The following is a 22,559-nucleotide window of genomic DNA, read 5'->3' as shown; positions in this document are numbered from 1 at the left end:
CCCCAACACCACCAAAAAAATGAAATAAAAAAAAATAACTCGTGGAGCCCCTGCTATAAACTGAAGACTCATACGTTTTAACAAGGTTCTTTTATGACATCAGGCTGTAAAACCCTTTCCCCTGGTTTCACAGACAAGGCTTAAGCTATAGTCTCAGACTAAAATACATGTTTGGGCTGTTTTAACTGAAAGCAACTTACACTGACATATCTTAAAATATATCTGTGAAACCAGGCCCTTTTTTTTCTAATTTAAACCTTGATTTTTTAGGACTGTATGCCTTAGTGCCGCCATGCCGGTAAAAAACGTATGAGACCAGCATGAGGTTCCTGGCTGTAGTTTCTGAAGGCTGATGAGCCGCAGTGATGGATGAGGAGCCTCAGGGCAGCAGAAATTCTCAAGCCAGAGCATGTGTTCCCTGGATGTGGTGTTGAGGACGCTGTACTGCTTAGTTGACTACAAAGAATCTCACGCCCGCAGCTACAGTCAGACTTGGGTTGCTAATCACTTCTCCAGAGAGAAGCACCTGTAGGAGACAGTTAGCAGGGCCCCGGGATAAAAAACGAATATCTACAGCACACCCGTGATATGAAGCTCATCTTACACGCTCAAGGTTTCAACAGTCCCCGACTAATCAGAGTTTATGACATGTTCTCTGGCGTGGTGGGAATTGGAGATGCCGCTCAAATTTTTGTGCTTAGAATTCATACACATGCATGAAGTACCACATGGGTAGAGATTTGAGTAGGGACAGACTACTGAAAACTTTCTTGCTTATGCCTAAAACTTGGAGTCACTGTAATTAGAGATGCATTGCCATTCAAATCTTTGGAGTCCACAAGATAATAATACATTTTATATGTATTATATATTATAATATATCACAATTTCCTCAAACATATTAAAGTGATAGTTCACCCAAAAATGATAATTCTGTCAGTATTTACTCACCCTCATGTTGTTCCAACCCAGTAAGACCTTCGTTCATCTTCGGAACACGAATTAAGATATTTTTGATGAAATCTGAGAGCTGGATCAGTCCTCCATACTAGTCCATAGGCTTCTTCAGGGATTGAAACTTGCCGGCCCCGAAAAGTTATTAAAGGCATCATTAAAATAGTCCAAGTGACTACAGTGGCTCAATCTTAAGTTTATCAAGCGACGAGAATACTTTTTGTGCTCAAAAACAAACAAAAATAACGACTTTATTTCAACTATTCATTTCCTTCTCTGTTGGCTTTTAGTCAGTTAACTAAGTATGATAGCGTAGAGCTACGTCACACGTAGGCTCACTATTGGCCGACGCTGGTCATGTGTGTGATGCGTGTGACGTATAACAACAGAAGCGTACGCTATTATACTAGTGAACTGACTCGAGGCCCACAGAGAAGGAAATGAATAGTTGAAATAAAGTCGTTATTTTGGTTTTCTTTTGCGCACAAAAAGTATTCTCGTCGTTTGATAAACTTAGGATTGAGCCACTGTAGTAACTTGGACTATTTTAACAATGTATTTAATAACTTTTTGGGGAACAAGTGTCAATCCCTGAAGAAGCCTATGGAGGAGTGATCCAGCTCTCAGATTTCATCAAAAATATCTTAATTTGTGTTCCGAAGATGAACGAAGGTCTTACTGGGTTGGAACAACATGAGGGTGAGTAAATACTGACAGAATTTTCATTTTTGGGTGAACTATCCCTTTAAGCAGCACAACTGTGTTGAACATTGATAATAACAAGAAATGTTTCTTGAGCAGGAAATTTTGCATATTAGAATGATTTCTGAAGGATCATGTGACACTGAAGACTGGAGTAATGATGCTGAAAATATATTAAAATACTATTAATACAGTAACTAAATGCTGTTTTTTTGGTAGTGTAGAATAAATTGTAACTGTGTAGACAAAATTTAAAGTGCATCTAACCAGTCTAACCAGAACCAAACCTATATCCTTGAAATATAATTTTAGTAGATCATGTTTGTAACTGTAGATGACAGATGCTTGGAGAATACATCAATGATTGAATTTACAGTACAGGTTCATCGCTAAGACATTAGTTGGATTGAACTTCAGGGTTAAAGGAGGCGGATTGGTTCTCCAGACGCCATTGAGTGCACGAATGAGTTGAAAAAATCCATGTTAATGGCATTAAAATGACAGAAATCCAGCACTCAGTCATCGTTCGTGATGTTAAGATCTGCAGGAAAGGGCTGATAACGCATTGAAAATAATCACCATGGCAAGAGAGCAACAACAAAGACCAGACGCATGGAGCCAGGAAAGGTCTTACATCTTTTCACTTTTTCTTTACCCTTCCATTTTCTCTGCATCCCTTCTCCCTTTTATAACGGTTCTCAACCTGTTTTGGTCCGTCACCAGTTTATTTATTTGTTTCCAAAATTCTTGCGTTCCACACCTCTAACCTGATTCCGATTGGAATGGATCCTCATGACTAATTCCGAGTCATGTTCAAATCCATTTCCTCATAGAGATAAACTTGCTTTGCTGAGAAGTTGCTACATGCTTGGCAACAGTAAACGGTATAATTATATAATTAATAAATTTACTGTAATATTGAATTAGGCTTAAAGGTTTTTTATTGGCATTGATGGTTTCACAAAGAACCTCCATGAAATCTTTTTTATAGTGGAAATGTTCTTCAAACTAAGAAAAAATGCGAAACCTTCCCATTATAAAACTTTATTTTTTAAGACGGTTGGCTAATGAACTATATTACTTGCCAGAAAAATTTTTTATTCCAGTTAAAGTGCCCCCATTGACCATTCATGTGGTGTGTAACATAGCTTTAAGTGAATGAAAACATCCTGCAATGTTTTAAATCTGAAAGTGCACCGAATATATAGTTATTGTCTTTCAAAAGTTAGAGTCGACTCTGAGTCAGTGAATGAATCGTTTTTCAAACGAGTCATAAGCCGTTTCGTTGTGACGTCAAGACGAAACATATTGGCCGCCCATTTATTGCGCGCGCAGACACCAGGGAAAACTTGAACCTCAAACCTGCAGCTGATTCCTGTGGATACTGGATAGCATCAAGTCGAGAAGATGCTGTGCTCTACAATGTGAAGGTAAAGACAGTTTTTTTCATTGTCCAAGAACGAGCATGTGAAGAATCAGAGGTTAAAATGAATCTTTACCACGATACCACAGCAGTATAATCCTAAACTTTTGCGGTGTTCCCTTTATTTTACTGACGACTGCTTCTCAAATCTCAGAGTTCAATGCAGGATACGCAAACCGCTTGCTCTTGAAAGACGGTGTTCAAAATACTTAGTTTTGAGTTTTATATTGTTTTGGTCTCCTGCTAACTGGTTAACGTCCTGCTCGAGTCGTCCTTGCGATGGAGGTTCAGGTTCAATAACTAGTTCTTTCAATGTTTCACCATCATCAGACTTGCGTTAGGATTGATATGGTAAAATTGACATCATTGTTCGTTACTGTGTTTATTTACGGTGTAGGACGCCTCAGGACACACAGAGCTGACGTTGTTATAGCAATGGGCATTTTGGTTTTCGATGAGCGTGTACGCGGCAGACCAACCACAACAGACTGGGCTGTCTGGCCAATCAGAGCAGAGTAGCTCGTGGAAAGGAGGGATTTAGAGAGACTGATTCATCTGACGAGTCGTTTGAGAATCATTGAAAATGTGGTGATGTTCAAATGTATATTCCCATACAGAAATGTAATATATGTCAATATATGTAAATCACATATATAATGTCAGTGCCCATGTATGTCTGCTGGCTACTATAGTATCCAGCTGCAGACCCGCAGCACCCGGGTTTCAGAACCCCAGCGCCAGAACCGGAAGTAAGGGGCGGAGCTTACGTTCTAACACCAGCGCCAGGACCGGAAGTGAGGGGCGGAGCTTACGTTCTAAACCGAGTAACGCCACCTAACGTTTTGGAGCGTAATTTGCTTAGACACGAAACGGACCGCACGAAACGTCAAACTTTATACGTATGTTATAATGATACATTAAGGAACAGTACAATAAGCATTTTAAAACATTGATTTTGTGTAATATAATTGTATATAGTTATCCGTTTCATTGTATTATGAGAGTTACTTCCTGATCATGATGGTGAAAAATAATGCTTGAAACTTATGGGCATTTTAATGTATAACAGTTTAATTATTTTAGCTAAGCAGTTTATACATAAGTGTAGATTTATGAAGGTAAGACCTTTGTTTTTGGTTTTTTATGAAGGAGTTAACTCTGTATAAGAAAGCTTTGAAAGATATAAAAACAAGACAAGCCTTGGAGGTTTTCAAAATTATACACAATTTGATAACTGATTAGACCTCTGTGATATTTTATGTTCTTTTTATTTATTTATTTATTGTGTTTACAAAAAAATTTAATTGTTTTGATTTTGAAGGTATGTATTGTTAATATGAATTTGTAATGCCTGGTTTTGATTGTTTAATTAAAAAAAATGTATGGGCATTTTATATAAAATATACTTTATTTCACAAGAACATGTGCAGCATGCATTTTTCTTTATGTAAAACAATAATGTCAAAAATCTAAAAAAGAGAGAGAAAATTCGGCATTGTTTAAAAGAAATAATAAAAATGTATACAACAAATGACATATTCACCACTAGGCCCATTTTATCACAACAATCCTGTATAAATTTAACTTACAATGTATCAAATGAGGAACTCACTCTCTGGCCCATTTTGTCCTTACATTCTTGCAAAAATAACTACAATGCAATAACAATAATTCCGCCCCTCCCTCACTTCCGGTTCTGGCGCTGGGGTTCTGAAACTGGTGTTGCTGCGGGTCTGCAGCTGGATATATCTCGCTGGCTATATGAGAATATATGCAAAATTCATATATATATAAAACACATAGACATATATGAAACATATATTTCAAAATATATCAAAAATGGCCGTTTTCATGTAAGTGCCGGGTATTTTCACATAAATGTTAAATATATGTAAGACGCATATATGTATAAATGCAAATATGTACTTACTTCAATGCATCAGGATCACATGCATGTATGTTTACATACATTTATTAAATATGTGGGAAACAAATATGTATGTCACATATTTATACTTAATGTTGTCCATATATGCGAGAAACCAATACTATACTGTAATATATGCAGATATATGGTATCATATAAGGATGAACTCAAATATTTTATTCACATGTTTGGACACATAAATGTTCATATGTTGCAGGCATATATTGTGTTCTCAGATAAGTCAAATATATGTATAGATATATGTCATGCTATTTAAGATATAAGTACATATTTGGCCATATATTACATTTTTGTATGGGTTATGAGAAAATGAAACAGTTTTTTGACATTTGATTCATGTAAACCTGTTGTAGGAGACTCAAAAACAACATTAGGTAACTAAAAAAATAGCATAATAGATATTTAACTATTTATTGAACATTGGCATTTTTAATTATATTGTTGTTGTCTCTGTTTTTTAAAAGCAGTGACTCACTCAAGGCCGAATGTTACACTCAAAGAAAAAAGGCTGTAAAAATAGGGCCTAATATATTATGTAAATTAGAAGGAATTTTTCATACGCTGATTTTTTTTACCTGCATTTTGAATTACAAATTGCATTTTATTGTGTTTTTGGGTTAAAAGAAATGTCTGTCAACCCAACAGATAATGTCCTGGCAGAAAATCTGTGTTATCCAATTATTGCTGTTAATTCTGAATCTTGTTGTGTCTCTAGAGGTGCAATGAAGAACCATATGAATCATAAGGGTTTTTCACACTTGATTAGTTAACCATGGGTCATGCTAATCCCTGGGTAAATGGAATCCTGTATTGTCTTGCTTCACGTTTCACATCGCTCTTAATTTACCTAGGGTTAACATTTAATCCTGAGTATTCATAAACTGCCGTTTCACATTGTAGCCTACATTCTTAAACCCTGGGTTAACATCCTTATTTGCTTTTTTGTTGTGTCAGTGTCAATGACTGGCCAAACGCCACACCTGATATGTTTACATAAAGGCTCTAGGGTTGCGCATCCACATATTATATTGTTGATGGTACTATCAAGTTTATCCTAAATGAACTTTTCGGACTATAAAGAATAAAATGCTCTCTTGTTCACTCAAATGGTCGTGTTTATTTTCACCATTTGACATTTTGCCATTAAACGCTGAAACTACACAGACAGTAACATAGTGTCATCCCAGATCCGGCCCACATCTGTTACAAGTGGGTGCCACAGATCTGGGCCGACACTATATTGCTGTCTGGGTACTGTTTATACGATGCACTGTGTTTCTGTGACTGTTATGCACGTGAATGCGAGGCACACGATTGGCTGTTGATTGCTATTCATCTATAGTCGAACTGAAACATTAGAATATTTTCAAACTGTACAAGATGGGTTAATGGCTTCATAAGCAGTTCTAACCCCGCTTCTTAATTACAAGTGTGAAATGTTCCTTTATTCTAGATTTAAAAGTGGGGTTTAGAGCGACGAACCCCGGAGTTATATGCAGTGTGAAAATCCCGTGTGTCGTCATGAACAAAATTGTGTTCTCTCGGTTTCTAGGAAAGTCTGTGTATGAGAAATTTTGAGAGACAGAAAGAGTACAAAAAATCTCTGATCATTTATTGCCACTGAGCAGAACTCATATTCCAGCTGCCATCATTCTGAAGTCTATCTGCAGCGGGAGACACTTCCAGACGTCTATCTGTCTTCACCACTCATTGACCTTGTGAGCGAACACAACGCATCCTGAATGATTGAGTGTGTCTGCGTGTGCGTTTGTTTGTGTGCTCATTAAAAGCAGACCGAGGTGACTGCTGAACAAACAGTGTCCTCATCTGACGTCCCATTGGTCGTTATTTGTGGCCCACTGGCTTATGCGGCAGTCTGCTATCAGAAATGGTCACGCTATCAAACATAATCGCGAGAAAAGCGGGATAAATATCTTCTCTGTTTGTGGTATTGCTGAAATCTGAGTGTGATTGTGTTATTCCAGTTTTGATTACACAAGGTCATTCAGACCTGCTTCACGAACATTAAATTGCAACAGGGATGAAAATGTAATTGAAATCCAGCTCCGTTCTTGTCCAAGGATTGGTATCTTATTCATATGCAGGATATTAATCCCTAATGCGCTCTCTCACATTGTTGAACAGGTTGTATATAAGCTACAGCATGCATACATACACATACATAAACAAACCATGATGAAATTGAATTTGTCAGTATCAGTACACATGCAAAGCCTCTGTTGTTAATCTTACTAAACCTGTCAAAAACCCGCCCAGGTCATATTTTACCCTGAAATCTTTCTAATATTCAGATTTGGTGTTCAAATATTAATAATTTGGTTCTTATTGTTATCAATATTGAAAACCGTTGTGCTTCTAAATATTTTTGTGGAAAAAGTGATAATTTTTTGCAACATTTCTTTTCACGATTCTTTGATGAATAGAAAGTTGCTAAAAGAACATAATTATTTACTAAGGTGAATATATACAATGTATTTGTATGTGTGATTGTTTGCTTGTTGTTTTTCATACATAGATGTATACAATGACATTCAATTACATTTAATTGACATTATTTTCATGACATTTAAGCACCTTCTGACTCCAATTCTCAGTACCATAATGCCCAATCAAAGTTATATGTATAATATATATATGTTTTTTTTTTCATTAATTTTACTCCCTTTATGCTGACATAAATTTTTAAAAAAATGAAGTCATTTTATTAATTTAATACAAGAAAATGCTGTTGCGGTAATGAGAATATAATGAAAAGTGAACCATCTGTATGCATAACAGTAATTAGAATGTGGAGGAAAATGCTCTATATTGTCTTGAATTAATGTCACAATGCTTCATTTTTTAATTCTGTTCAGATTTTCTGGTGAATTGTGACCCTGCACTCGTTTTTTGAGGCATTTACCCGTATGCAGATTTCGCTTTCAAAGAAAACAGCAGACAGCCATGCACTTGAGGATTTTCCATTCACAGCTTTAATTTACAGCTTGGAATTTCCTTGCGCACACACATGAATCCTAATTTGTAATCAAAGAATTAGAGCTGTTTGTCCTAACAGTGCGCTCAGATAATCCATTTCACTTTGCCCACGCCGAAGCTCTGGCCCAGTGTGTAATGAGCATATTTTGGCATGCAAACCCCCTCGGCGGGTTTTTTTCTGGACAGCGATGTCTACAGAATTACCCAAGTTAAACAGAACCAACTGACAGGTTTCATATGCCTAGTCACAGATGGCAAACAAATATGAAGACAAGAGCTCTGTTCCAAAACATAGTGATCGGCCTTTTTAAAGCATCATAGATGTATAACATTATGCTTGCTTCAAAGATACTTCATTTAGACCAAACACTACGGCAGCATTGCATATACATTGCCGTTGAAAAGTTCAGGGTCAGAAAGACTATTTAAAGGGGTCCTATTGTCATCTTTATTTAGTGTGTAATGTTGCTGTTTGAGCATGAAAAAGGTCTGTAAAGTTGCAAAGCACAAAGTCGATGCAAAGGGAGTTATTCTCTATATCAGTGCTCTTTATATCAATTCTTTATCAAACACCTTGATCGTAGTCTTGAGTTTTCGGTTAGCTTAAACTTTATTAGTATGTGCACTTACTGTCTTAACTAAGAAAGTACTGGTAATATAAGGTAACTATGCTTTCAGGTTGGGTTTTGGGATCGGTTCAAAGTTAGTACCTAGTTATTAACCAATTACTTTATATAGTACATGGGGAACAGGACTGTAAAATAAAGTGCTACCGAGTTTTCTTTCGTGAACGAACATGTCCCAATATTACTTTTCTCAATAATTCCTGTCTGTGGCATACACAAAAAAGGTTGAGTTGCATTGAAACCCACAGTTATGGAAAGGGACGTAACATTTCCAAAACACACTCAAAACAGTTGACCAATCACAACACACTGGTCCAGCCGACCAATCAGAGCACGCTTTTTCAGAAAGAGGGACTTCATGTAGACTTGAACTCAACATAGCGTTACTGATAGACTGAGAGAGGTGCTGCAATAATGAAGATGTAAAATTTGTAAAGAATAATGTTTTTTTTTTAACATCCAAGCATAAAAGCCTATTCTAGTACACCCAAACGAGCATAATAGGTCCTCTTTAAGAAATTAATAAAATTTTCAGTGAGGACATTAAATTGATCAAAAGTGACAGTAAAAACATTTACGTTACAAATTATTTTAATTTCAAAGAAATGCTGTTTGCTTAAACTTTCAATTCACTCCTTTAATTAAGCATTTTATTAAGCTGTACAAACGTTTGCAGCATTGATAATAATCAGAAATGTTTATTGAGCAGCAAATGAGCACATTAGAATGATTTCTGAAGGATCATGTGACACTGAAGACTGGAGTAATGATGCTGAAAATTCAGCTTTGCATCACAGGAATAAATTACTTTTCAAAATATTTTCTAATAGATAACAGTTATTTTATAATGTAGTAATATTCACTGTCTTTACTGTATTCTTTTTGGTAGCACTTTATTTCGATAGTCCACTTTAGACATTCTACTAACTTTAAGTAACTTTGCAGCTACATGTCAACTAACTGTCATTAGAGTATTAGTAGACTGTCTGCTTAATATCTGCTAACACTTTATTTTGGTGGTCCTCCAACAGATATTCTACTGACTATAAGTAACTTGGCAACTACAAGTCAACTTATTATCCTAACCCGAACCCGAACCCGAACCCCTAACCATAACCTAACAGTCTACTGACAGTCTACTAATACTCTAATGACAGTTAGTTGACATGTAGCTGCAAAGTTACTTATAGTTAGTAGAATGTCTAAAGTGGACTATCGCAATAAAGTGTAACTTTTTTTTTAATCAATAAACAGTCTTGGTAAGCATAAGAGACTTTCAAATATATTAAAAAATCATATTCATTAAATTCTAAAAAGTAACAATATGGGTCAATCTAATTATAAATGGGCCATTTATCCAATGTGTGTGTGTGTGTGTGTGTTTTCTTATAAAAGAACTACATCATTAGCTTAGCGATGTGCTAAATTAAAACTTAATTTGATTGGAGCAACAAGGCATCTTACCAGGTCCAGAAACGGAGCTAAGATGTGTGTATTTGTGCTTTGCATTGTCCTGTGCCCTGTAAACAATGTCCCTGTGCCATGCCATGCAATAAAAGGAACACAACAGAATTCCTAAGTGTTAGGTTTAGTGAAAACAAACATGGCGAGTTTGTAAACAGAGGCGAGTTTTGGACGTGAGGCCTTTCATTTCTATTAAAATGAATCAGCTTGAGCCCTGTGTTTGTTTTGAAGCTGTGCGTTTTTCCCCCTCGTCTGAGACTGGCCGAGCTTTCTGAGAGCCAGAAAATCCATGGGTAAATATCAGTGTGTGTGTATGAGTGTGTGTGTGAAATAAAGAAAGGTGAGGTTTTCATTCCCACCGCTCCAGCCAGAAACTAGATAATAAAATGTGTTTGTGCCAGATACAATGTGGCCGTTATCTTGCGACGGCAGGGCTTGAAATCATACAGAACATGCTCATTAATTGATAATAATATCTGTAAGAGAAGAAAAGAGGTAAGACAGACGACAACCGGCATTATTATGACACAATCGGTGGCATGCATTCAGACATATCTCAACATAACTGACGATTATGCATAAGCCTCACAGGGCGGAGAGCATTTCAGCATTTATTTGCGGCCACCTTTGTATATTCAGATGGCTTCTTCAAATGCCATGGCAATCATAGTCAGCCCGGGCTTTATTTATAGCAATTCTCATTGTTTTCATCAGATAATCTCAAATCAAGACTTTATTCAGCTTTTATATGAAAACAATGGGTTGTTTTCAGCTAGTGAGTCACAAGTTCGTTCTTATGTGTTCACGTTCAGCTGGGAAAACAATGTTAATTGCAAATAAAACAAATGTTACTCACTGTATAATTGCACATATATATGGCAGCAAAACAAACAGGCTTTTAATGAGAGGAGAAGATTCTTTTGCTTTTGTAGATGACAGTGTAACATGGACTCATACCCGGAAACAGTGCAAGAATAGAAATGTATGCCTGTGGTTCGTGTTAATATTAATAACACTGACAAGTGTGTGTGTGTGTGTGTGTGTGTGTGTGTGTGTGTGTGTGTGTGTGTGTGTGTGTGTGTGTGTGTGTGTGTGTGTGTGTGTGTGTGTGTGTGTGTGTGTGTGTGTGTGTGTGTGTGTGTGTGTGTGTTTTACCGCTATATTGTACATTATACATTGTATGCTAATGCCCTTTTTTAATTTTAACCCTTAAAGGGGAAATGAAGCAGTCAGTCAAGTTTACATGATTTACAAGATGAATTTCCACTATAATCAAAAATTATATAAGGATGGGTTGGCTGTAAAACTAAATTGCACCCTTTTGGGACTAATAAAGTTATCTGAATCTGATCTGATCTGAATAAAATTAACTTTGATGTAATTTTTTTATACCGTTTTGTCAAGTTGATACTATGTGTTGGGTGGCCATCTGGGTCCTGAGGCAAAACCAGTTGATAACCATTGATCTAAAAGAGCTGAGGATGGTGTTGATGAAAGTTTATGTCTTTAGTTACTTCTGAGTGTAAAGTTTTAGGCCTCTATTTCACTCCTGTTCTTCAGCTTCAGTTTGACTCTTGTAACGTTGCCCTTTAGTTCTTTGACTTTCAAAAAAAGCTGCAGCGAGGTGTTGCAGTAAATCCAGGAAGTCAATCCAGTTTAAAAACACCCATTAAAATTCCATGCAGCTCATGTCAAACACACTTCAAAGTGCCCTTTAATGCAAACATGAATCAGAGATCTGACGGGCTCGACAGGGGAAGGATGTACGTTTTAAATCAGTATGATTTAATGATAACCAAATGAATATTAATGCAATTCAAAATCTCGCCACATACTTCTGGATTTCTCCATGGTCCTTAAATCCTCACAACTTCACATCTTCATCCTCACAGCCCCATCTTCATCTTCCAATCCAGTCTCACAGGATTCTGTAAAGCCTCAGTTATCCTCAGATATTATTATGTATTTGAATGACACTATCAGGTGTTTGAGTGGCACGGAGTACAAAAACAGGGAAAAAAAGCAATAGGATGAGTTATTTTTCATCACAGTAAAGTAATCTATGAATATATAAGTTTGTGTGATTGTCTTGTACACAACAGGAGCAGAATGAATTTTGTGAAACTGATGCATTGAATTGAGTGAAGGAACACATTTCAAACACACAAAGCAAGGTCTCAATGTTTGGCCGTGAATGAAGGCACCAATTTGTCATTTTTTTAAATTTTATTTTTGCAGGTTTCATCAGTAAGCGTGATGCATTTTCATATGTTTGAATAGACACTAACATGTATATGAACATTGACATTATCAAAAATGTTACATTTTACATAACTTTAGAGAAGTACAAATGTATAAACCACTTTGGGCAGAATACTGAATAGGCTGAATTTATTGTATTTAATCAATGGGATTATAAGATTATATAACAATAAGCTTGTATATAAGAACAATACTGTTCAAATGTTTGTGTAATGTCTTTAAAAAAAAGTTTCTTGTGCTCACCAAGGCTTCATTTATTTGATCAAAAATACAGTAAAATATAATATTGGGAAATATTATTACAATTTAAAATAACTTTTTAAATAACATTTGTTAAAGCTGAATTGTCAGCATCATTACTCCATTATTCAGAGTCACATGATCCTTCAGAAATCAGTCTAATATGCTGATTTAATAATATTTTTCATTATTTTAAATGTTGTAAAAAAAAATTGTGTGGAAAACGTGATACTTTTGTATCTTTTGTAACATGATTAGTGTCACTTTTGGTTAATTTTATGCATCCTGATAAATAAAAGTATTAATTTATAAATAAATTGGGGTTAAAGATTTTAGGCAGTGCTTTTTAACTTTGCCAAGTGTATGACAAATTCTGACCATTTTCCAGTTCACATCTTAACCCTCACATCATCTTCCTCACACTCATCCGTGACAGGGGACCTCTAGATGTGACGAGGGGCCAGAAAGTGAACTTCCATCCTAAATGCAGTGGTTTAATGGAGATGTCAGCCAGGCCGATGAGCACACACAAGCCTGTGAGACCTCTTAAAGGATCTGCTCTTTACACTCAAACACACAACATCTTGCTTTCCATGAAGTGACAACACCTGACCTTTATCTCCAGGCGAACAGACTGACTCACACTTACACACCAACCTGAAGTGTATTAAACGCACACAGATCGCTCATCCGGCCAGTTATGTGAGTGTATACAGGCTTTTAATCAGAGCACTGGCTGTAATGACTCTTACCCTATAAGTGCTGCCGAGAAATCGGGTCATTCGCGAGGCACGTCAGAAGGAATCGGACGTATATTCTTGGATCTAAGAGATTTTTGCCTCCAACTAATCATAAAAAAAGGTTAAAAAGTACATCCATTCGCATGAAGTTCATGACTGCTGTGCCCTTGACAACCATCAGCATTGCATCAACAATGTTTATGTCGTGATACTGCCTTAAAGCTCTTTGATCTCCTGCTGAAGTCTGAAGGAACAACAAAATATGTTCCATTTAAAAGGAGAAAAGTCATGGGGAGGAGGAAGGATATAGGAGATCCAGAGGGAGACAAGACCATGGAAGTTTACTGCAAATATATAATGCCAAATTCCAGAGATTCGTTCAACCTCAAGCTTCCTCTGGCTCTATAAGGAAGGAGTCAAGTAGAGTAATGTGTGATTTGCCTCAGGTTCCATGTGCAATCTCAAGTCCATGTGCAATCTCAAGCAGGGGCGACCCAGAGTTACTCAGATCCCATTGCTGTCCTGTCACTGCAGTGGCCCTGAGCAAAGCACTTATCCCAGGCTTGATCCAGGAGTATTTACCTGGGTTACAGTGGCGGTTTGGAGGCTAGAAAAGGGAAATCACTAATTAGATCTCTTTGATATCGCAATTGTTTCGCTTAGACAGCACTGAGATCAAGTGAAGAGCAAATAAAGACTTTTACAGTCGGGATGGGCGGATTGATCGTGAACTATCGACGTTTAGCATGGAAATAAATGCGTAACAAGCTTTGAAAAGAAAATGAACTGTATTAGCAAATAGTGTAGGATTTTAACTCTAATTTTAACATGCAGAAATGCTGAAATATGTCTATTTTAAATGTATGTTATTCCTGTGTTGGCAAAGTCAAAATTTTAGAAATTTTTCAGCATCATTACTCCAGTCTTCACTGTAAACCCTAATGTTCAAAATAATCAATTGGTTTTGAGTGGGGTAAACTTAAATTAAACAAATTAGTTCAATCAAATTAACATTTATGAGTATTTAGAACTTTCTTTTTCTTTTGAGTTGACAAAACTGACACATTTTAAGTAGTGAATTGTTTCATTGTTTTGAGTTTTATGAACTTGTGTCTTTTCATTGCGACAAACTTAAATTTAACTGAAACTGGGCTGGGATTTCTATTCCCCCGCATTCTTTGCCATAACACTCCAAGGGAGAGTAAATGCTCAAATTAAGTTTTATATAATGTTTTTTTTTTTTTTTGTGCAAGATTAATGTTAAATGGGAAATTTAGTAGTGTTTTATGTTTTGCTATGCTAATTTAGAAGAGTTTCTATTGTGTTATTTTTTTGGGCAATGGTGACGAGTGGATCATGAGTTTGGTTTGAGAACAGATATATATTAAATGTTCTATATTGTTATTGTTATGCTATGCTAATGCTATCAAAGCATTGTGTTACCAATTAGCAAGTTAGCATTTACTGAATTAGCTAGTTAACGGTTAAGTTTCCACTACTAAAAATATTTAACTTGAGATTGCATGACAGTTTTAAGTTTAATGTATGAATTAGCTTACTCAAATGGTTCAAGTTAAGAGCAATTAAAAATGTATGAGTACAAATAAATATCTCCCAGTTCTGCTAACTTAAACTTTGAATTTCTTAACTTAAAAATTTAACTGATTACCTCATTTGTTGTGTGTTTTGCCAACTTATTCGGCTTTACAGTGTTCCGTGTCACATGATCCTTCGGAAATCATTCTAATCTGCTGATTTCCTGCTCAAGAATCATTTCTTATTATTAACAATGTTTAAAACAGTTGTGCTGCTTCATATTTTTGTGGAAACTGTGATAGGATTCTTTAATGCATAGAGAACAAAATAACATTTATTTGAAATAAAAAATTTGCAACATTGTATACACATTTATCACTTTTTTGTTGTTTTTTATCCTTAAAACAATAATATACTGTAAGTAGAAACATATATTGATACTTAAATGTAACATAATTGAAATATGTTCAAATAAAACTCCATTAAGTCTAGTAAGATATAAAAAATCTGAGCAACATCGGAGCAAAATTATAGCAGACTGGAGTGTCTATTATTCTTACAGAGCGCTCAGGGGCTAGATGTGTCAAGTGAAATCACATCAAGACCTCCACTGTCATGAGAATAAAAAAAGAAGCTACACTGAAAATGAAATTTATATTCTATGTCCTTACTTTACATTATTTTAGCAGCGCTGGTCTAGAGTGTTAAACAAACTGACCCTTGACCTGATCTAACGGTGACATTATTATTATGAGGTCCTGCTGGATTTATGCACTTCATATCACCCAAGAAAATGAATTCATATTCCTCCCCATTATCATCTCACAGTTCTGCTGTCACATGTAGTTTAGTCTCTAGAGAGGATGAATAACTCTTGATGGAGCCTAAATCAGATTGTATTAACCAATAATTTCTTTGTGGAATTGTGTTTCAGACTTCTGAAACGCTTTCAGAATGGAATTTGATGCTCATTTCCCAGCAGTACTGGTACATAATGGTCTTAGAGCGCCACCATGTGGTTCATATCGGAATTAAAGCGGTACATCAGAATTGGTTTCTGTCTTGAGGCAGGCTGTTCATCACTTAGGGCTTTGTTTCATATATAATCTCTGAAGTAACATCTTATTTATCTGTCTGATTTTGAATTGTACCTTAATACTGAGCCTGCAGCATGAATTGGATTCATATAAATCAGAAAAGGGTAAAACCTCTGTCAATTTTCTGCGTAATCTCCCTGAGATTAATTTACTGAATGAAGACTGTGAAACCATTCCCACCATCTCTAATCCCTCTTATCTTCAAAAGCACCTTCCCATTTCACAGCAGGAGGAAGACCACGACTGAATTTCTGACAGGCTTCAGATCGGCCTGTGCTCAGAATTAGATTAGCAGAGAATGTGGGTCCATGAGTGCACTGACCCCAGACCAGCTCATAATCAGGATGAGTCGAGACTAGTATGTTACGACTCATGCAGGAAGCTGAAATCAGAGACCAGACTAACTCAATCCGAATCATATTTCACCGCAAAATCAAATGACAAATGACAAAAAAAGACATATTTTGCTTGTTTGTATGTTTGTTGTTGTTGGACACAAGAAGTGCAAATACATTTATAAATAATATATTAAATATAATATTTTGCATAATTTATATAAATATAATTTAAAATGTGTTTGTGTATACACTCACCGTAAGGATTATTAGGAACACCATACTAATACTGTGTTTGACCCCCGTTCGCCTTCAGAATTGCCTTAATTCTACGTGGCATTGATTCAACAAGGTGCTGAAAGCATTCTTTAGAAATGTTGGCCCATATTGATAGGATAGCATCTTGCAGTTGATGGAGATTTGTGGGATGCACATCCAGGGCACGAAGCTCCCGTTCCACCACATCCCAAAGATGCTCTATTGGGTTGAGATCTGGTGACTGTGGGGGCCATTTTAGTACAGTGAACTCATTGTCATGTTCAAGAAACCAATTTGAAATGATTCGAGCTTTGTGACATGTTGCATTATCCTGCTAGTAGTAGCCATCAGAGGATGGGTACATGGTGGCAATAAAGGGATGGGCATGGTCAGAAACAGTGCTCAGGTAGGCTGTGGCATTTAAACGATGCCCAATTGACACTAAGGGGCCTAAAGTGTGCCAAGAAAACATCCCCCACACCATTACACCACCACCACCAGCCTGCACAGTGGTAACAAGGCATGATGGATCCATGTTCTCATTCTGTTTACGACAAATTCTGACTGTACCATATGAATGTCTCAACAGAAATCGAGACTCATCAGACCAGGCAACATTTTTCCAGTCTTCAACTGTCCAATTTTGGTGAGCTCTTGCAAATTGTAGCCTCTTTTTCCTATTTGTAGTGGAGATGAGTGGTACCCGGTGGGGTCTTCTGCTGTTGTAGCCCATTCGCCTCAAGGTTGTGCGTGTTGTGGCTTCACAAATGCTTTGCTGCATACCTCGGTTGTAACAAGTGGTTATTTCAGTCAAAGTTGCTCTTCTATCAGCTTGAATCAGTCGGCCCATTCTCCTCTGACCTCTAGCATCAACAAGGCATTTTCGCCCACAGGACTGCCGCACACTGGATGTTTTTCCCTTTTCACACCATTCTTTGTAAACCCTAGAAATGGTTGTGCGTGAAAATCCCAGTAACTGAGCAGATTGTGTAATACTCAGACCGGCCCGTCTGGCACCAACAACCTTGCCACGGTCAAAATTGCTTAAATCACCTTTCTTTCCCATTCTGACATTCAGTTTGGAGTTCAGGAGATTGTCTTGACCAGGACCACACCCCTAAATGCATTGAAGCAACTGCCATGTGATTGGTTGATTAGATAATTGCATTAATGAGAAATTGAACAGGTGTTCCTAATAATCCTTTAGGTGAGTGTATATAGGCTATATATTAAGTAAGATTTTTTATATGCTTACCAAGGCTACATTTTTTTTACGAAAAATACAGTAAAAACAGTATTATTGTGAAATATTTTTACCATTTAAAATAATTGCTTTCTGTTTTAATATATTTCAAAGTGTAATTTATTCCTGTGATGCAAAGCTGAATTTTCAGCATCATTACTCCAGTCTTCAGTGTCACATGATCCTTGTAAACATATTATTTCTTTTGATTGGATTTTCTCAGTCCCATAGTTTCCTTTTCCTTTCACACCTGGAGTGTCTATCTCTCCATGACCTTTTCATAATCCTGTTCCAGTCTTACACTGATTTGTGTTTTTGTGTTAAAGGTCACATGCTACAGTATATCCCGCTGAATATCTTTTCTCATCAAACAGTCCATTGAGTCCATTACAGCCTTCTGTCCTCTCCGACAAAAAAATCCAAATCCATAAACATCAAGATAAATTTGATAGCAGATATATCCTGACATTCTCACACTTATTTTTTATGCAGTTTGAATATACACAAATCAGATTTGATTTTAGCATGAACTATTCCTTTAATACCAGATCCAGTCTAAATCTCTATACCTTTCCTCTTCTGCATTGAGACTGTCATTGACTGTAGTACGGTGCGATGTACCATCCATCAAGCACACTCCATTAATCCAGCGCCATCATGGTGGATATCAGCTCCACTGAACTGAGCAAAAGGGAACAATACGCTCTTCATTATGACTTCTATTATTTGATGGAAGCATCCCGGTTGGGTGGAATAGAATGGATATGATCGAGGAAGACCCCTAAAGAGAAATAAAATGTGCAAATAGGATTCCATGCTTGATGCTTTCTCTATTTTCCAGAACCATTATTTGTTGGGATATTCAAGTGCGTGCATGCGTGTGTGTGTGTGTGTGTGTGTGTGTGTGTGTGTGTGTGTGTGTGTGTGTGTGTGGTCAGATGACTGACTGCAAGCGATATGACACTCCATTAAATCCTTCAGACTTCAATGACTGTTTAAGTCGCATTTCAGTGTTATGTGATTTTGTGCACTCAAGTCCCATTATGAGGTTATTTTCAGCTATATATCATCACTTTATCCATTTACAACTATTAAGCTAATTTAGGTTGGCCTTTTAATGTCACTAGTTCTCACAGATAAATAAACAATCAGAACAAACTCGTCACAGGCTGTATTTAGAGGATGTGTACAACATGTTTCCAGTTTGAATATGAATGTTGAACATCACTGAACTGCATTTTCTTCACTGGAATAACATCTGTGTGAGGGGGGGAAGGCTGCAGTTTGGGCAAATTCTATCATCTTTTAAGGTCTATTTATTATTTTGTCAGTTTCTGCAGCATGTAATAAGTAAATTTGTTATTATTGAATACATCTGCTTGAATACAGATGACATTGCACACACTTAAAGGGATAGGTCACCAAAAAAAAAAAAAAATTCTGTCATTCCCCCTTTTTTTGAGTTTGACTGCCTCATTTCAAATGGCCAAAACATTCTACAAAATCTCTCCTTTCATTTGAAACAGAGGTCAGAAAGTCATTCAGGTTTGAGATGACTACTACTACACTACATTACTAAACTATAAGAACCTTTTTGGGGGTGAACTGTTCCTAATTAAATATCATTAAAGAATATATTAACTTGAGATTTCAAATATCTTTACACCTCAACACCTCACATCACATCAACATGATATTCTGCAACATTTTCTGTTCTTTGAGATTTATTAAAGGTGCTGCATTGCATTATCCAGAAGATGGCGATGTTGTGTTTCAAAATTTCCTGCAATTGTCTACATGTACATGCTATACAGATGTTTGATATAAGCAGCTTTACAGAAAATGCATGAGACTACATTACAATTTAGAGTGATCTGTTATCAGAAGTGACTGTCCAACTCCAAGATAATATATGTGTCCATATATCAGAAATGTACAGTTGTAAGATCATGCAAATCATGCAGACAGCTAACATCATGTATTACTTTTATGCTTTCTGTACACCTAAAGACTTTGAAAAGATTTAGAAAAGAGTTTATAAGATTATCAGCTTACATCTAAAGACTTGGGTTCACAGTTTTTAGTCTAAAGACTAAAGACTAAAGACTTGCGATAATATCAAACATGTTTGATATGAAAGCCTAGAGAAAGACTGGCATAAATCGGGTCGCCGAATGCAGATTATCACCTCACATTTAACGATCGAGACGATGGGAGCGCGCCGAGACTCAAGTAAGATTCCTAAAGACTGCCGGTCTTTAGTCTGGGACTGTGAAGCTCATTATAATATATATATATATATATATATATATATATATATATATATTTATATATATATATAATATATGTAATATATGAGCTCATTATAATATATATAGGCCTTTATGATGAAAAAAACAGAAAATGTATTTCTCAAAATATATACAAATATCCAGATTTTCATTAATTTGCACCACTCTTTCTCTATTATTTTCAGTTACTTCAAGTCAGAGCTGTTTTCACTTCTGTTAAAAAGATCAATATTATGTTCATGTAAAAATGCACTTTCAAATTAGGTAATTAATGTTGGACATGTTGATGATATTATAGAAAACCATTAATTGCTCCTGCCTTATTAAAAGCACAGTGATTGATCATGTTTAAAGTAGGTCAGGATAAGCAGATATTGCCAGCATTGTTCTGATATCTTTGTCGGATCGTGAAAAGTACATTTTCGATGCTATTTTGGTCAGAAACAACCCACACACTGATACCCATGCACTGACAGCTAACTGAATAAATCACACATTATTAGAAGTGTAGGACTGCACATTTTCTTTCTCTGTCTCCTTAACAACACAGTCCCTTGCAGCAGAAAACATAACAATATGATCATAATCATGATCGTGGTTCACAGAGATGGAAATTGTGGGGTGTTTTTTAAGGAAAAGCAGGCATGATTGCATCTCATTTGGTCCCAGCATCTAACCTGAGGGTTTTATGTAACTCTATGCAAATGCTTGGATCATATTAATAATCCAGAATGTGAGGAGAGAGGGATGCCAGTTTGTAATGAAAATGGATGCTGGCAGCTTTTCTTTCCTTTTTCTGGGAAACTCTGGCATGCTGGCATGGATTTTAATATTGTATCACACTTTTTAGTTTTTGAAGAAGAAGCTCTCATCTCACATGTGTAATGATGACTGCAGTATGCCTATTGCAGACACTATTTGTGTTGTTGTTGTTGAAATCAATGTTAAAAAAAATTACAAATTGTACACATAATATATTAAATTAATTGAAAAATGTTTTGTTTAAGTTCTTATGAATGAAGTTCGATGTAGAATATAGAGAATCTGTTAAAAATCCCAAAACTGAGAGGTTCTGGGAAATCTAACACTTTTATAAATTGGGAAAAATGTAAAGAGACATAATAAAGTTATATAATAATTTAGTCTATTCTTTTAAATTATTATTATTGTTTTGCATAAATAACTAAAGGCCTACTTTAATGGCGTATAATAATATGTCATGTAGGACTATTATTACTTTATGGTCTATTACTTAAATAGGTTCATGCAATTATTACTGATCGGCATTACTGCTAAATAGCCTCTAAATAAATTATCTTAACATGCGAGTTCATTGGATCTAGATTTGTTGAAAGTACAAATCATACCATAGCGAAGGTTCATGAATATTAATAAGAACGTGAAAGACGTTCCTTGGTAACCTTCCAATGAGGAAGACCTGGATCTTGAATATTAATCGCTAGTCCTGACGTCGCGTGCTTGCGTCCAATCCTAAATGACTGTATCATGAATATCATTAAACAAGTCTTCACCGTTATTGGAGCCGCCTCTTATCTCTAGATATAAAGAGAGAAGCACTCCTTTCTAGACCACGGTAGTGGTAGCATCTGTTGGTTCGTTGGTCTCGTATTCTTACCTTTAGAAAAAGCAGATCTGTTTCTGTTTGTTCAAAATCGCAGCTGAGGTTCGGTCTAATCTTCCCGAGCGCGAGCAGGATTTTCAAGCCGTCAAACTGGAGCCGTTCAGAATGACCATGTTTAAAGGGAAACGTCGAAATCACCGGTGTGAGTTTACGACGATCAGTGTAACTTTGAGAATGTGTTGTTTTGCATTCAGTGCATGTCTCTTTATTAGCATAAACTCGCAACTAGTCATGGAAAGCTTAATATTGGTAAACAGCGGAATGTATATTTGTATTTCTTCTACGTCATTCTCACTTGTTCAGTTCAGTGTCATGTTGGTAAATTCTCAGTGCTGTGCATGAGTAGTAGAGATGCACATGTATACAGGCGCATGTCACATCAGAAAGATAAGCATCCTCACAATGCAGTTAAATTCAGTTAAATTCATTCGACCGTAAGTGGACTGCGAAGTGGACTTCACAGGGTAGGCTACTCCGCCATCTTAAAGGGACAGTTCACCCAAAAAATCATCGTTGTCATCGTTTATTCACCCTCATGTTGTTCCAAACCTGTATGAGTTTCTTTCTTTTGTTGAACACAAAAGAAGATATCTTGAAGAATGTTGGTTACCAGACAGTTGACGGTAGCCACAACTATAGTATTAGTTTTCCTACTATGAAAGTCAATTGGTGCCATTGACTGTTTGATTACCAACATTCTTTAAATATTTTAGTTTGTGTTCAGCAGAAGAAAGAAATTCATACAGGTTTAGAACAAATTGAGAATGAGTAAATGATGACAGAATGTAAATTTTTGGGTGA

General features: G+C 36.2%; 1 protein-coding gene across 3 annotated transcripts in view; it reads left to right on the top strand.

The window, feature by feature from the left end:
* The window catches only part of LOC143752137 (RALY RNA binding protein like), a 131,463-nt gene that overhangs the window by 85,257 nt on the left and 23,647 nt on the right, over positions 1-22,559 (top strand). The window contains exon 1 of one of the 3 annotated variants that reach the window (XM_077245174.1): positions 21,731-21,900. The exons of the other annotated variants lie outside the window; for them this stretch is intronic. Coding sequence (XP_077101289.1) covers positions 21,864-21,900 — 37 coding nt within the window. The 5' untranslated portion in view covers positions 21,731-21,863. Of the gene's footprint in view, positions 1-21,730; positions 21,901-22,559 lie in introns of those variants that run through there. 3 annotated transcript variants of the gene reach the window in all.

This window comes from Siphateles boraxobius, unplaced genomic scaffold (assembly GCF_051911475.1).
Source record: "Siphateles boraxobius isolate OS27281-9 unplaced genomic scaffold, OSU_SipBor_1 26, whole genome shotgun sequence".
Classification (NCBI taxonomy): Eukaryota; Metazoa; Chordata; class Actinopteri; order Cypriniformes; family Leuciscidae; genus Siphateles; species Siphateles boraxobius.
This window is presented reverse-complemented; position numbering and strand designations above follow the sequence as displayed.